General features: G+C 40.9%; 1 protein-coding gene across 1 annotated transcript in view; it reads right to left on the bottom strand.

The window, feature by feature from the left end:
• Nucleotides 1-16,444, bottom strand: part of LOC118814116 (voltage-dependent R-type calcium channel subunit alpha-1E) — a 162,726-nt gene that overhangs the window by 40,114 nt on the left and 106,168 nt on the right. The window contains exons 21-29 of the mRNA XM_036579777.1: nucleotides 15,604-15,715; nucleotides 15,390-15,519; nucleotides 10,397-10,456; nucleotides 9,031-9,137; nucleotides 5,202-5,213; nucleotides 2,077-2,173; nucleotides 1,600-1,760; nucleotides 615-752; nucleotides 262-463 (exon numbers count right to left, since the gene is read on the bottom strand). Coding sequence (XP_036435670.1) covers nucleotides 262-463; nucleotides 615-752; nucleotides 1,600-1,760; nucleotides 2,077-2,173; nucleotides 5,202-5,213; nucleotides 9,031-9,137; nucleotides 10,397-10,456; nucleotides 15,390-15,519; nucleotides 15,604-15,715 — 1,019 coding nt within the window. The remainder of the gene's footprint in view (nucleotides 1-261; nucleotides 464-614; nucleotides 753-1,599; nucleotides 1,761-2,076; nucleotides 2,174-5,201; nucleotides 5,214-9,030; nucleotides 9,138-10,396; nucleotides 10,457-15,389; nucleotides 15,520-15,603; nucleotides 15,716-16,444) is intronic.

Raw genomic sequence — 16,444 nt, forward strand, 5'->3', positions numbered from 1 at the left:
ATTACATCAAACTTTTATTTAAAATAATAAACGGCCTGTTTGAATGGTCCCTGTGTGTTCTGAGGGTTCATAAAGAGTTCAAAACATAAACAGCATTGTTGTTCAGCTCTGAAAGCTGCTCAGTGCAGGGGGCCACATCCACTCCCTATAGATGCTGATAGGTTTTCATTGCTAAGCAACCACAAAAATGTTCAAGATTAGTTTTAGCGCTCCTTGTTTTGGTAATTATCTCACTGCCACTGATCTCGCTGTGTGTTGTACCTCGTTCTTCTCCAGGCTGCACTCCTCCATCATCTTATCACCCTGCTCCTGGAACGTGATGATGATGAGGGCTACGAATATATTCACAAAGAAAAAGGGGAAAACCACAAAGTAAATGACGTAAAAAATGGACATTTCCATCCGGTTCCCTCGGCTCGGACCCTGGTCTTCATCCGTCACGTCCACCGAGTGCTGCAGGACTCTAAACATACAAACAAACAAACAAACAACGTCAGAAAAAAGGAAGAACACAGCAGCTAAATACCAGATTATCCCAGCACAGCAATGAATTTCAGGGCTTCACAGCAAAGGAGAGGTTAGAGTTAATCCTGCTGGTCAGGACACACACTTACTGGGGCCATCCTTCTCCAGTGGAGACGGTGAAGAGGGTCAGCAGAGCCCAGACCACGTTATCATAGTGAAACTCATGTCTCTTCCACTCTCTCCTCTTCACCTCCTTCTTATCTTTATCATAGTCGATGTAGTAGCCCCTAACACACACACACACACACACACACACAACACGAGACCCTGGTCATAAAGACTCAACACAGCTCTGATCCACACAAAACAGTCCAAACACAACAGCAAGAGCTCCAGATTCAGGAGAACAGAGCGAGAGACATTCTGCAGAACATGCACAGTGGGCCTCATTCACCAACCGTTCATAAGAAGAAATGTTGGTAACACTTTCTATGAATGTCACGTTTGTAAGGATCTATAAACACATTTATAACATGTTATTATGCATTCATAAGACATTATAAAAATGGTTATAAATATTTATAAAAAATTGCCCTCCGATGGACTGGCGACCTGTCCAGGGTGTATCCTGCCTTCCGCCCAATGACAGCTGGGATAGGCTCCAGCACCCCACCGCGACCCAGAAGGATAAGCGGTTTAGATGATGTATGTATATTTATAAAAATTAATTACACTGAATTACACTTTATTTATAGAGATGTTAATGGTGTTAGTGGCTTTAGTGGTGTTAATGGTGTTAGTGGCTTTGGTGGTGTTAATGGTGTTAGTGGCTTTAGTGGTGTTAATGGTGTTAGTGGCTTTAGTGGCTTTGGTGGTGTTAATGGTGTTAGTGGCTTTGGTGGTGTTAATGGTGTTAATGGTGTTAGTGGCTTTAGTGGTGTTAATGGTGTTAGTGGCTTTAGTGGCTTTGGTGGTGTTAATGGTGTTAATGGTGTTAGTGGCTTTAGTGGTGTTAATGGTGTTAGTGGCTTTAGTGGCTTTGGTGGTGTTAATGGTGTTAGTGGCTTTGGTGGTGTTAATGGTGTTAACGGTGTTAGTGGCTTTAATGTTGCAGTGTTTTATCTGGAAACCTACTGGCAATCTTTCTCTGTATCTTTGGATCCATCAGTGCAGTAGAAAAACTTTCCTTTAAAAAGCTGGACTGCGATGACCGCAAAGATGAACATGAAGAGCTTGTAGACGATGAGGATGTTAAAGACGTTCTTCAGAGACGTCACAACACAATCAAACACTGCCTTCAGTTAAAAAGAGGAAAGCAAAAAGAGAAAAGCTTAGTGATTCAGAGTCATTTATACGCTACATACTCACTTCATCTCAAAACTACAAATCATTTAGAACAGTTCTGAGTCACATCCAACACAGCAAGATGCCCAGCATATAATTCCATTTTCAGAATCAACATCTGTACTTTGTACAATGATGGAACGTATTATAAATATGCACACAGCGTCTTGATAATGAACATCAAACGAATAACATTTACTTAAAAGTTCTGTTAAAGTTGAGTTTCTTTTTTTATAAATATTCATGTCAGCCTCAGAGTGGCTTTACCTTCAGCTTGGGGAGCCTCTTAATGGTCTTCAAGGGCCTGAGAACCCGCAGCACTCTGAGAGATTTAATGGTTTTAATGTCTCTCCCTTTATTATTCCTGCAGGTTGATACAGAAACACACACAGAGTCACACTCCAGAGTCCAGACTGTCACTCACGGACACACACACACTCAGAGAGCCTGTTTACTGTGAGCCACTTAATGTATCTCATATCTGGAGAATGTCCAGGTGAGACTTGGCCACAATCCATTTACACTTAGTCACATAAATGCGTCTAGACAGATGGTTAGACAGACAGAAACCTGTCTGTGCAGCTTTTCCTGTCTTATATGCAAATACAAAGAATGATCTTCTGGAATCATCAGAAGGAAACCCAAACTTCTGTGAAGATGCAGGTAAATGTGTGTGTCAAGGCACAGAGATGATGTTCCTGGGTAAGTGTAGCTTGCAGAGCACCACAGCGCTCTACATGTGGTGCGAATCTGCGGAGCTGTGCATCAAGCAAACACTGATCTGGTAGTTTAGGGGGCGGGACCATAGATATACATACCTATTTGTTTTGTTATAATCCTCAGACGTAGATTAATCCAGGCTGCACGGATCTGCTCTCGGTAGCTTTTATTACTTTAATAACTGATCATGCTAATTAGCCGTCCAGACCAGCAGGAAAGTATTCAGTCTGCACCTGACGTTAAAAACCGACTTTAGCGCGAGAAACACAATCAGACACATCAGCAAATCCATCATGTGTGAATCACTTCTAATATTAATACATATAAAAATAAAATAAAGGACGGAGCTAATGTTGGCTTCCTATTCGCCAGATTCTTGTTCGAATTTTCCCGTTCCACCTTAAATGGTGCAGTAGTCACTTTCTGGTGCCTGAAGCTGCACCATTTAAGGTGGAACTGGAAAATTCGAACAAGAAGCTGGAGAATAAGAATCTGACCTTAGCTTTGTGTAAGAAGGTTCTAACGTTAATCTATTATGAATATCTACACAGATTAAGGAATGATATAACTTACATAGCTAAAGTTTTAACCATCACTGTAAATAAATAAATACTACATGAAGTGAAGATCCTGAATAGACCATTTAATGGAATAAGCTTAATATAAAACCAGAGGAAAAACAATCACATCAACAGGTTCTCTGTGCCTCATTAACCACTCAGACATATCTACATAAACATCACACACACGAGTTTGGATCTCTGCGTTCCCTCCGTTATATAATCCTATCCCACTTTCTGAGTGTGATATTCTTGAAATAGTGCAATTTTGTTAGTCTATGTTAGTCATTTTTACTGACTGCTCGCTTCTGTGTCCGTAAAGATTCCGGTGCCTTTTACCGTCTTTAAAACGAGCCATAAAAATAACCTTAGAATATATATATATATATATATATATATATATATATATATATATAAAATAACCTGTTGCTAAAAACACTATCACATCATATCCAGTGGAAAGGGAGTCTCTTAAGCATGGAGACGCTCATAGAAGCGATTATTTGTGTTCTCTGACGAAACTCAAGTCAGCTTCTTATTCGCCACGTCTTGTTCGAATTTTCCCATTCCACCTTAAATAGTGCGGCAGTTATTATTACAATGCCTGAGGAGCCAGAATATAACTGCTGCACCATTTAAGGTGGAACGGGACAATCTGAACAAGAAACTGGCGAATAGGAAGCTGACTTCACCCTCGTTGTTCGCTGTGGCTAAAATCAGACAGATGTGTTACTGTCCTGTCTTACGTGTACAACTCAGAACATGTACATTTACAAGAAAAAAGTTTGATTTTATGCACTGAAGTGACTGCTGTGAATAAGATAACGGCGATGCCAATGACGCACTGCATTCAGACAGAAAGGTACATCGTCAGTGTTAATGGAATAACGGCTAAATTAAACGCTTTTACATCTTTTCTGCTCTTTTATGGAGTGAAGGTGGCGCATAAATCGCTGGAGCAGCCGCTCCCGTCTCGGTCAATATATTAAAATTCTATTGTTTTGATAGAAGCTTTTTTTAACTTTCTGCTCAAAAATAAATCTGCATTTGACACAGACTCTTTTTCCTAATGATATTAAGTTTGATGCAGACATTTTTATGTAGGTGGAGAAAGCTTGTCTGGTTCAAACCACACAGAATTGTATTAAAGTAATTGTGTTTGCATCAATTTTCCAGACAGTCTGTGAAAATGAACCCTGTTTATGGGGTAAGCTGTAACATTCCCACTCAAACAACATTTACATTTCATTTGTAGCAGAGATGGGAGGCTTGTTTATTATATATATATATACACATATATATATATATATATATATTATATATACACATACTTATATACACCGATCAGGCATAACATTGTGACCACCTCCTTGTTTCTACACTCATTGTCCATTTTATCAGCTCCACTTACTATATAGGTGCACTTTGTAGTTCTACAGTTACAGACTGTAGTCCATCTGTTTCTCTGATACTTTGTTAGCCCCCTTCTACCCTGTTCTTCAGTGGTCAGGACCCCCATGGACCCTCACAGAGCAGGTACTATTTGGGTGAGGATCATTCTCAGCACTGCAGTAACACTGACGTGGTGGTGGTGTGTTAGCGTGTGTTGTGCTGGTACGAGTGGATCAGACACAGCAGTGCTGCTGGAGTTTCTAAACACTGTCCACTCTATTAGACACTCCTACCTTGTCAGTCCACGTTGTAGATGTACAGTCAGAGACGATAGCTCATCTGCTGCACAGTTTGTGTTGGTCATCCTCTAGTCCTTCATCAGTGGTCACAGGACGCTGCCCACAGGACGCTGCTGGCTGGATATTTTTGGTTGGTGGACTATTCTCAGTCCAGCAGTGGAAATTCTTGCAGTAGTATTTTTAAATTATTGTGTTAGGTTGTACCTGCCCTACACTACACTCGGCTCAGTGGCATCTCTGGTGCATCTCAAACCGCCTCCAGCAGTGGCCTTTCTACGATGACAGAAATCTGATCAGCCCAAGACGCATGAAGTGGCTCAGAGTAAACAGGCCCAACAGAGGGAGAGGTGTTTTATCCACGCTATAGACTGAGCAGGGTGGGGGACACTATTCACATGAGTGATGAAGAAAATGTGTTTACCCCAGAACATTCCTGGCAGATGCAGGGAGCCACAATCCACAGGAAACCAACAAAAACAAACAAACAAACAAATACATAAATACACAAGAAACAGAGCTCTGAATCTGTGCAGAGTTTGAGCGAAACAAACAGTGTTTAAAATTCTCTCAGACACAAATACATGTACAACATTCAGCGGTTTAACTCAGCAACTAAATAACTACTGCTGACGAACCTACTTTAACCTGAACTGGCCATCAGTGCAGCACTGAAGACTCCGGTTTTACGGTTTTTGGCACTTGGTTGTTAGATTGTTATGGTATTTGAAAGATGAGGCTAGCAGTTCTGTTCACTGCAGACTGGTTAATCTCTTAACATCACAGGCTTATTACATACTAACGCTTATTATTCAGTAACTACAGGGACTTCAGTGCAAACTGGCTGAGCTATTCTTAGGTTAAAGAAGTGCGTAATAAAACGCTGGCAGGCTCGTGGTCCTTTAAGGGTTTAAGCATTCGGTTTTCTAAGCATTTCTGCAGAAATAGAGCTATCATAACTATTTTTCCCACAGCTATTTCATCATAGGTTTATTTCACAACAAACAGAATGTGAATTGTTTTTTTATGAGTGGGACTGAGGCAAATACAAATAACATTACATAATAAAAGACAGCAGAAAACATTCTGTAACACATGGGACTTAACAATGAAAACAGTGAGGTGTAGTAATACATTCAGTGCTTTTTACTGCACATTCAAAACTTAAAAACAGACCCAAAAGGGAACCAACGGAACTTGGACTTCTAGTTCTAGTTGATTTTTCCACCTGCTGACCTGAAAGACAGCTGGAACCATCAGAACAATCATGATTAACAATTAGATGGTCTTTTTGGTCACTTTATGCCAATTTAAAGCGTCTAATTTTGCTAAGTAGACAACTTGCTTGCTTGTCAATTAAGCTTAACACTAAGCATGCTGACATAATAATGTATGTGGTTTTCAGTGCTTACACGTTCACAGAACCATGTGTGGAAACGAGCAAAGCTCAAATTTTTCTCTGACTAGTATGGATGCAACAGTACCACGGTAATGGCATGATTTCTGTGTCTTCATATTTAAGGAAAAATCCATGTCACTCTGTAAACATAAACTATTTATTTTGCCTGCAGACAAACAAAACTTTCCATTCAAAAATGGCAGCATGACTGACCAGGCCTGGTTTCTGTCTGCACAGTTTGAAATCAGGGGCAGAAACGCATTAAAATGAAAAGTGCTTCTTGGCTTTGAGGTAAGTGCTTTGCCTTCTTTATATTAAATAATGAAAGAGATCGAGAGAGGCTGTCTGTGCCAATTCGTTTCAGTTCATTTCCGTGATGTTTCAGAGAGTTCGGGAGAGTTCAGAGAGTTCGGGAACTGTTCAGTGACAACGAGGAGGCTTACAGAGAAGAGGTCAGCTTTCTGACACACTGGTGCCAGGAGCACAACCTCTCTCTCAATGTCAGCAAGACCAAGGAGCTCATGGTTGACTTCAGGAAGTGAGAGAAAGTGCACAGCCCCATCACCATCAACAGAGCCACTGTAGAGACGGTCAGCAGCTTCGAGCTCCTCTGTCTTCACATCTCAGAGGAACTGACATGGGCCAAACAAACCACACGGGTGGTAAAGAAGGCACAACAGCACCTCTTCTACCTCAGGTGGCTGAGGAGGTTTGGCATGAACCTCTGCATCCTCAGAAACCTTCTACACATGTACTGTGGAGAGCGTTCTAACAGCTCCATCACCACCTGGTGTGGAAACTGCACTGCCATTGAGCAGAAAGCTCTGCAGAGAGTGGTGCAGACTGCCCAGCACATCACCGGGGTCCAGCTCCCAAACCTCCTGGATTTATACCAGGAAGACCAGGAGGATTCTAAAGGACTCCACCCACCCAAGCCACTGTCTGATCTCACAGCTGCCGAGCGGGAGGAGGTACAGATGCATAAAGTCCAGAACTGGCCGGTTCCGAGACAGTTTCTTCCCCTGGCTGCTGAACAGCCAGTAGTGCTGGTGTATCGGTCTACAGGCCTGTCACTGCACCTCTGAGTCATCACGATGATCTCCATGGACAATCCACACCTCATCCACACCTCATCCACATCAACAGGCTCACTCTGATCTTACTGCGCCTTCAATCTAGCAAATCTATACTTATACATATAGATTCACATCTTGTACATCTTCTATTCATATCTTTTATAATCTGGAAGATTTCTATAGTAGTATTCTAGTCCCTGTGTACAAGCATCTCATTTATTTATCTACCTCAGACTAACTGCGCAAACGGAATGTGTACAACAGTACATTTTATTGTTTTATTTCATAACTTATTACTGTATGACTGTACATTGGAAATAGTGCAATACTAGTGTATATTGTGTATATGTTTATATTCAGAGTCGGTGTATATATATTTCTTTTTTCTTCTTTTATATATATATATACATATATATATATATATATTTTGTATTTAAATTCTATAAGGGGGCTACGCACCTAAGATTTACACTTACCTTGCACCTGTGTAAATGTGATGTAACAATAAACGTGATTTGATTTGATTTGATATGAATTACTTCTGCACGTCGACTCGGAGTGCTGGGCCAGTGTGCAAACCTCCATTACAAGCACTGGTTTTGAAATTTTGGACGGTGTGTGGCGTGACGCGGTGCATCCGGTGTGCGGCGGCCTAACTTTTCTCTGTCTCACTAGCACTCATCGTTGTCACAGTGGAGCTGGGGGGTTATTTGTTTTTAGTCGCCCCTCTTATCTCTAGCTTGTATTTGCATACAGAGCGCTGATTGGCTCCAGGGGAATTCTGATAGACTCCAGAGATGTTCTGTGGATATGAATGTACAGCGTGTGTGTAGTCTGCAGTGCAGTAAGCGAATTACGGAAATTTTAGGAAAACCATAGGCATATCGGAATACCGCGGTTCACGTGACTAAAGATCGTGTACCATTGCATCCCTACTGACTGGTGCATGATAAGAAGAAGATATATTGCCGTGGAGGCTACACTCTTAAAAAAGATGGTACTTCAAGGGTTCTTTAGTAAAGAAAGTGGTTCTATATACAACCATGAACACTCAAAGAACCCTTTGCATGATTAAAGGGTTCTTTGCCTCATGAAAGGGTACCTCATGAAGAGTCGCCGACCAGGTTTTGTAATGACCTTGTAGAAAAATATCTCAGTGCCAGACATGCCTGTATAGTAAGGCTGAGGGCTCCATTACTGTCTGTGTTGTGTTGCAAATCTGTGTCAGGAGGTCTGTGATCTTTTCTATCTTCAATTGACTAAAACAGGTGTAATATATCCTGTGGAACTGGTTGCCGAAGCTAACCGAGACGTATTTCGTTTTCTTTCATGTTTTACCATCGAACAAATCGACCAGCCATACAGCAGAACTTACACCTACTATAGGGAATGTCTAAATTTTAAGTTATAACTTATAGCTGTGTTGAAACTATGTTACTTGATGCAACGTTAAATTCGAGTAGCTGGTGCAACTGGCTGCAGAACTAGAACCTTAAGTAGTTCTGTTGGTTCCTGTTTGGGTCAGCTCTTATTTTGAATGCATTGGAAAAGCACCCTAACAGTCTAATGAACTCATGCACCTTCAGACCACTTTTCAGACGGAACCTTAGCCATGTGCTGCTCTACTGAGGAGGAGGAGGTTAGCTGGAGGTTAGAATGCCTAAAAATTCTGAAATTCAACTAATTCAACCAAACTGGTTGATTTCATCAGTAAAACACAGAAGCTCACATTACAGTGTTTCATTTCATAACGCAAACTGCCGTCTGATCACACTCACGTGAGGGCGAAAGCCACCAGCGCTCCGATCACCACGATGAAATCCAGAATATTCCACAGGTCCCGGAAATACGAGCCATCGTGCAGGATCAGACCCTGCTCGATCATCTGCACAACACACAAACACTCAGGATTAGGGTCACTTAGAATTAGTAAATGTTACTCAGGATTAGTCAGGATTAGTAAAGGTCTCTCAGGATTAGTCAGGGTTAGTTAGGGTCACTTAGGGTTATTAAGGTCACTCATGATTAGTCAGGATTAGTTAGGGTCACTTAGGGTTATTAAGGTCACTCATGATTAGTCAGGATTAGTTAGGGTCACTTAGGTTTAGTAAGGGTCATTCAGGTTTAGTCAGGGTCACTTAGGGTTAGTAAGGGTCACTCAGGATTAGTCAGGGTCACAGGGTTAGTAAGGGTCACTTAGAATTAGTAAAGGTTACTTAGGATTAGTCAAGATTAGTAAGAGTCATCTCAGGATTAGTCAGGGTTAGTTAGGGTCACTCAGAATTTGTGTGGGTAAGTTAGGATCACTTAGGGTTATTAAGGTCACTTAGCGTTATTAAGGGTCACTCAGGATTAGTCAGGGTCACTTAGAGTTAGTAAAGGTCACTCAGGATTAGTCAGGTTTAGTTAGGGTCACTTAGGGTTAGTAAGGGTCACTCAGAATTAGTAAAGTTTACTCAGGATTTGTCAGGATTAGTAAGGGTCACTCAGGATTAGTCAAGATTAGTTAGGGTCACTTAGGGTTAGTAAAGGGTCATTCAGGTTTAGTCAGGGTCACTTAGGGTTAGTAAAGGTCATTCAGGATTAGTCAGGTTTAGTCAGGGTCACTTAGGTTTAGTAGGGGTCACTCAGGTTTAGTCAGGGTCCCTTAGGTTTAGTAGGGGTCACTCAGGTTTAGTCAGGGTCACTTAGGGTTAGTAAGGGTCACTCAGAATTTGTCAGGAATAGTTAGGATCTCTTAGGGTTAGTAAGGTTTGCTCAGGATGACTCAGGATTAGTTAGGGTCACTCAAAAGTAGCAAAGTCCCTTGGTATTAGTAAGGGTCACTCAGGGTCAGTTAAGGTTATGGTTAGGATCAGTTAATTAGGCTCTATTATGAAGTGATATTTTCTTTAACTAACTGCTGTTAACATTCAACTCTTCGCTCAAACAGCTGTTTGACAGAATGAATGTGTTGCGAAACACGTCTGATCAGGTTTACTCTGTTTTTTAAAGCTTCAAAAAGAATTTTAGATACTTTTCAGGGAAGTGACAGAAATCCCATTTCACATTTTACTGCAGACAGCTTTAATGATCTATCCCTGCAGGCTGCGTCGTGCTACCACAGCCTTCACCATACTCTTTAAAGCACAAAAACTCTCTTACCTTGATTATCATTTCAAAGGTGAAGACTCCAGTGAATACATAATCAAAGTAACGAAGCACCTGTAGGAGGCAGAGCAGAGAATCCAGCTCAGAGCGTCGCAAATGTCACACACACACACACACACACACACACACACACACACACACACAGCCTGAGGAAACACCATGAATCATCTGCCGACATTAACACTGCTCAGTCCATTTGGTGCAATAATGAAACTGGATGAATAGCAGTCATTAGCTTTCTAAATGGAACCCAAACGATGATTCTGTTTTAGTGTTGCTCTGGTTCATTTAATCCGGAGCATCGTTTGCTTCCAGCGTGAAAATGATGACACCAAGCCTTCATCTGTCAGCGGGAGCCGTCACAGAGCCGAGCAAAATTAAGGCCTGTAGCAGAATTTCACTACAATTTATTCGAACTACTCAAGTCAAACCAGTCTGAGCTGGACATCGGCGATATTTTAGGGAATCTGTTGGCGTAATGATAGGAAACCATAATAATTAGATTATTATAGTTTCATCGTTTACTGACAGACCATATTACGACAAGCAGTGTTTTGTTTGAACCAAATAATTCCAGGGACATAACGGAGCACTGTAGGGGGTAACATGGTACAAATAATCCATAACAGTAATGTGTTTACATTTTCCTGTAGTAACTCATTACAGTTCTGTAATTACATTACAAGGTCTCACCTTATTTGGATTGTCCACTATAGTCCCCTATAGATTATCTACAGATGTTCAAATTGTTAACAATCTGTTAAAACTCAATTCATTCTAAACAGTGGTGGGATTAGGGTTAGGATTTGGACCAGGTTTAGGGCTGGGTTTAGATTTTGGGTTGAGGTTAGGGTTAGAGCAGGTTTTGAGTTAAGGAAAATGATGGTCAGTTTAGAAGATATTTAGTTGAATGTAACTTGAAAGTAACTTAAGTATCTACAAAGCAACTAAAGTGGACTCTCCAAATAAAGTGTTACCCTTTACAGTTACTGATTTGATGTAGCATTATTGTTACTATTGTAGCATCCCGCTACTGGCTTGCATTGCCTTAGAGGCTCAGGAGGTGTGGCCATGCAAAGGGACATGCAAAGAGGCTCATGGGAGATGCACATTTCCCATAAAAAAGGGACTTGTTGTTGTTTATGTCGTTGTTTGTTAGTTTAAGTTATGTGTACATGTTGTCTGTGTTAGTGTGGTGGGCAGCTGGCTTAGGTAGCTGGGCTGAGTGTCTGCTTGAAGCAGAGATGTATGGCTGGTGATGACCGCTATTCGTGTTGTGTTATGTGCTTTTTCTGCTGGTGTTCAATAAAAGAGCACTTCTGACAGCAGAATCATGGCCTCCCCTGTGTCTGACGCTTTGCCGACGCTACAGTATGAATTATATTATTGGGTGTTTCAATTTACTGGGAGAGATTTTAGTTGTACTGTGTGGGGTATTGGTTGTACTGGGTGGGGTTTTGTTTGTACTAGGAGGAGTTTTGGTTGTATTGGGAGAAGTTTCAGTAGTACTGGGAGGGGTTTCGGTTGCCCTTGGATGGGTTTCAGTTGTACTGGGAGGGGTTTCGGTTGGATTCAGAGATGTTTTGGTTGTAATAGGTGGGGTTTTGGTTGCCAAGGTGGGGTTTTGGTTGTACTGGGAGGAGTTTCGGTTGTACTGGGAGGGGGTTTGGTTGTAATGGGTGGGGCTTTGGTTGTACTGGGAGGAGTTTCGGTTGTACTGGGAGGGGGTTTGGTTGTAATGGGTGGGGTTGTGGTTGTACTGAGAGGGGTTTCATTTGTACTCAGAGGGGTTTCGGTTGTCGAATGTGACTGATGTGTTTATGCTGCTATAACGTGGCTCAAATGCGTCTCAGTCCACCTCCTGAAGCACTTTGAGTGATCAGATTTGTACTTGTTTTAAATGTGTCTTGGGTTTGTTTACACTTGCATTTTTATGTAGTTTGGCCTCATCCTGAATCTCAAGACGCATGAAGTGACCAGGTGTAAACAGGGTCATTAGGGCAAAGAATCAGATTCGTGCCACTTCAGCCTGGTAAAGTCCTGTTGGCGCTGGATCAGTTTTGCCAGAGGTGGCCCTGTTATGTATCTTGTGCATGACTCCCCTGACAGATTTGTATGGGATAAAGGATCTGTATCATTTCCTCAAATAGCCTGGCTTGAAACACCATTATGTGGACGATCATGTCAGTGTATTTAATAGGCACCACTCTTCTGAACATCTACACGTTAAAACAAGTCAGAAAAAAAACACAAATGATTGTAAACGCAAAATTGACCATCATTAGGCTCGTAAAGTGGCTTCATTCAGCTGACCAAATGCTGCCCAACAAGACAGAAATTGCACTGCCACGCGAGAGGTACTTTCAAGATATTTCATTTTCCTTCTCCTTGTCATTCAGCCATCATCGAAAATGTGGATTTCAGTGATTGTTATCAACTTGCCGATTAAGAAGCTGCTCCATTTTCTCTGTTAGCCTTGTCTTCAGGTCGTTTTCTATCATCTTGTCACTCCATTACTGCGATGCAGTTTGAACAGGACTACTTTTACCAAACGAGCTCTGAGACTGGCACATTATACAGGAAATTCGCTCTGGAATTATTCCTGAGCAGACTTGGAGCAGACTGTAAAAACTACACTTCATATACAACCTAGAATAAAATCACAGAGCTTCACGATAATCACTCAAATTACTGCACGTCCCCACTAATCCAGCTCCAACAGAGCTTAAAGTGAAAGTGATGGGTGAAGAAGAGAAGCTCACCTGCACAGACCAGACTCCACTTACAGCTCTGTAACACTTACACTTTACTCACAAAGAGTCTATTTCAGCTGATTTTGAACTGTTTCTACTCAAACCGCAACGGTTCATCCTTTTAATCAGCAGAACGGACTATGACTTGTTTACAGTGAGTGATACTGACAGAGCTTTAACAGAGCGGCTCAGAAGTAAAGTAATGAGCAGTGAGGTTACTTTTTCAGTGGAGTGATTAGTAAAGCAATAAGCTCTTTTCACAAGAAGTGTGTAAACGCTGGGTAAAACAAGTTCCGCTACTGCCTTACGGACAGTTATTAACCTCAGAAATACAGGCGTTCGTATCACTTCAGCTCAACACAGAAAGGTGTGTCACTTTATCTTTGTTATAGTTGCCAAGATTTGAACTCGAGGATGCGTCCAGAACTGTTGGAGAACCAAACACACAACAATGTGGGAGTCCAAACTAAATAAAGGATATAAATTCCTTCACAGCTATCAGAGCATGAACACATGCCAGCAGGGGGTGCGCCGAGTCTTCCAGCTCCGTAGCGCCACTTTAGATGTTTTGGCTCCACTTTAAAATAAGACTAGTCTAATAAAGCGCTTATGCATGGTTTAAAATTTGGTAATGTTGTTGTTGGTTATAAGTTGGGCCATACACACTTTAAAAAGCAGTTATAACACATTAATTAAAAGGGCAAAAGTGAGCTGTGATACCCAATGAATATGAATATGTGATGAAGCTGAACAGTTTAATGCTGACTGATGAACAAGACAAAGTAAGATCAGTAAACATCAAAATATGAGGTTTGAAAGTATAAATGAATGAGGGTTCACTATTAGGCAAACAACAGGTCAATGCTGCCTTTTTATTAATGTGTTATAACTGCTTATTAATGATTTTAAGGTCTTTATGATCTAATTAATGAACACTAATAAACTCGGTAACACTTTCTATGAATGTCACCTTTGTAAGCATCTATAAACACATTTATAACATGTTATAATGTATTCATATGGCATTATACACATGGTTATAAATATTTATAAAAAAGAGTTACACTGAATTACACTTTATAGCCATGTTTATTATACATTATGAATTGTTAATGTAATGCATTATATATAGTGTTAATAACATGTTATAATGTCAGTGCCAAAGAAGTCAGTCCCAGCTTGGAGAGCGTAAAGTAAAGACAGATACCAAGCTAACGGTGGTGAACATTACCTTTCCCACATTGGGTAAAACACTGATGGCAGCTCTAGTTTAAACTCTGACATTTGAAGCCTGTAATGTGCTTTACTGTGAATGTTTTAGTGTTTCAGTAAATCCTTCAGTAAATACTTCAACTTGAAGCCTCACTCTGAACACTGGAGGAGGCTTTAGTACAGTACGCTTCACTTTACTTAGAGCGGACAAATACGACTCATGAGCTCTTATAATTTGTTATGATCAGTACTTATAATGTATTATGTTAACAATTCATAATGCATAATAATCATGGCTATAACGTGTAATGCATTTTTATAAATATTTATAGCCATGTTTATAATACCTTATGAATGCATTATAACATGTTATAAATGTGTTTATAGATGCTTACAAAGGTGACATTCATAGAAAGTGTTACCATAAACTCATTTTAAGCCATTCATCAACCTTTATAAGGGTAGTCTTATTTTAAAGTGGTATCGACGTTTTACACAAACACCATGAATAAACATCTGCTCCCCGCTGAGCTCTCGCGCTCTCAGATACCGACAGCTTTTGAGGGAGAAAATGAAAACTGTTCCTCTGAAAGCGGCTGCAGCAGCAACTTTAAAGCACAAACTGCACGTTAACGTTACTCAGCAGCGCTGAAATGCAGACACAGAGGTTCTTTTACTCTGCATGACAGTTTATTCCTTTATTAACTGCACAAACTCATTCATCCTCTGCTCACGATCAGCGGACAAACCACAGAAACTGAGATGAGGCTGTTTCTGCTTCAAACTCGAACACTTAAGTGAGCTGGACACACTCTACTCATCATCGTTGTTGCTTAAGTGGAAGCAGTGTTACCCTGCAACGAGAACCTCCCGCAGAAAAAGGCGGAAATGTGAAAAGGGCCTCTCTCTCTTTACAGTCTGAGAGAAGTAAATAGTAATGAATAACTTTTGAGTAATTATCTCAACGCCGATGGAGCGGCAGTGAAGAAAAAGACAGATGAACAGAGACAACAGAGTCTTACTTTGTTCCAGTCGGAGTTTGTGGCCACTGGATCTTCAGCAGCTAAAGCAATACTGCTGGCAGCAATGACCAACAGGATACACATCTCAAAGTAACGGAGATTAACAACGTAGTGACAGGCCCTGCGGATACTGAGAGAGGGAGAGAGAGAGAGAGAGGATGAGGAGTTAGAGGAGTTAGAGGATTTAAGGTGGTAGTGAATGAAGCGGTCTTACGGATTGCGGGGTTTGAAGATGAACATGCTGTTCGGGGGCGGAGCTTTCGAAGAGTTCGGCACTTCCTCATCTTCCTTCTCCGACTTCGAGGCCTCCAGGTCTTTGCTGTTCGCTGTTAAATAAACATGTCCAACCATCAACAACACACCATTCTGCTTTACCAGACTCTTAAAAATGATGGTTCTACAAGGGTTCTTTAGTACAAAAAATGGTTTATACAGAACCATTAACACTCAAGGAACCCTTTGCATGATTAAAGGGTTCTTTGCATTGTGAAAAGGGTTCTTCAGATTGATGGAGAATGTGCTGTATATGGTTCTATATACAGCTGGTTCTATATAGCACTAAAAAAGGTTTTTCTATTGTTATGATATCAAGATTATAACAATAGAGGAACCCTTTGGTGCTATATAGAACCCTATATAGGTATTTGCCGTTAGCTGTTAAACAAACACGTCCAACCATCAACGACACACTATTCTGCTTTTTGTACAGACTTAAAAAATTGTTCTTCAAGGCTCTTTTGTAAAGAACATGGTTCTGCATAGAACCATGAGCACTCAAAGAACCCTTTGCATGATAAAAGGGTTCTTTGCATCTTCAGATTGACAGAGAATGTGTTGTATATGGTTGTATATGCAGCCTTTTTGGAAAGGGTTCTATATAGCACCAGAAAAGGTTATTCTATTGTTATGGTGCTATATAGAACCCTTTTCAAAAAGGTCTTTGCTGTTAGCTGTTCAAAAAGGTTCTATATAGAACCATCTACAGCACATTCTCCATCAACCTGCAAAACCCTTTCACAATGCAAAGAACCCTTTAATCATGCAGAGGGTTCTTT

The sequence above is a fragment of the Colossoma macropomum genome, unplaced genomic scaffold (assembly GCF_904425465.1).
Source record: "Colossoma macropomum unplaced genomic scaffold, Colossoma_macropomum, whole genome shotgun sequence".
Taxonomy (NCBI): domain Eukaryota; kingdom Metazoa; phylum Chordata; class Actinopteri; order Characiformes; family Serrasalmidae; genus Colossoma; species Colossoma macropomum.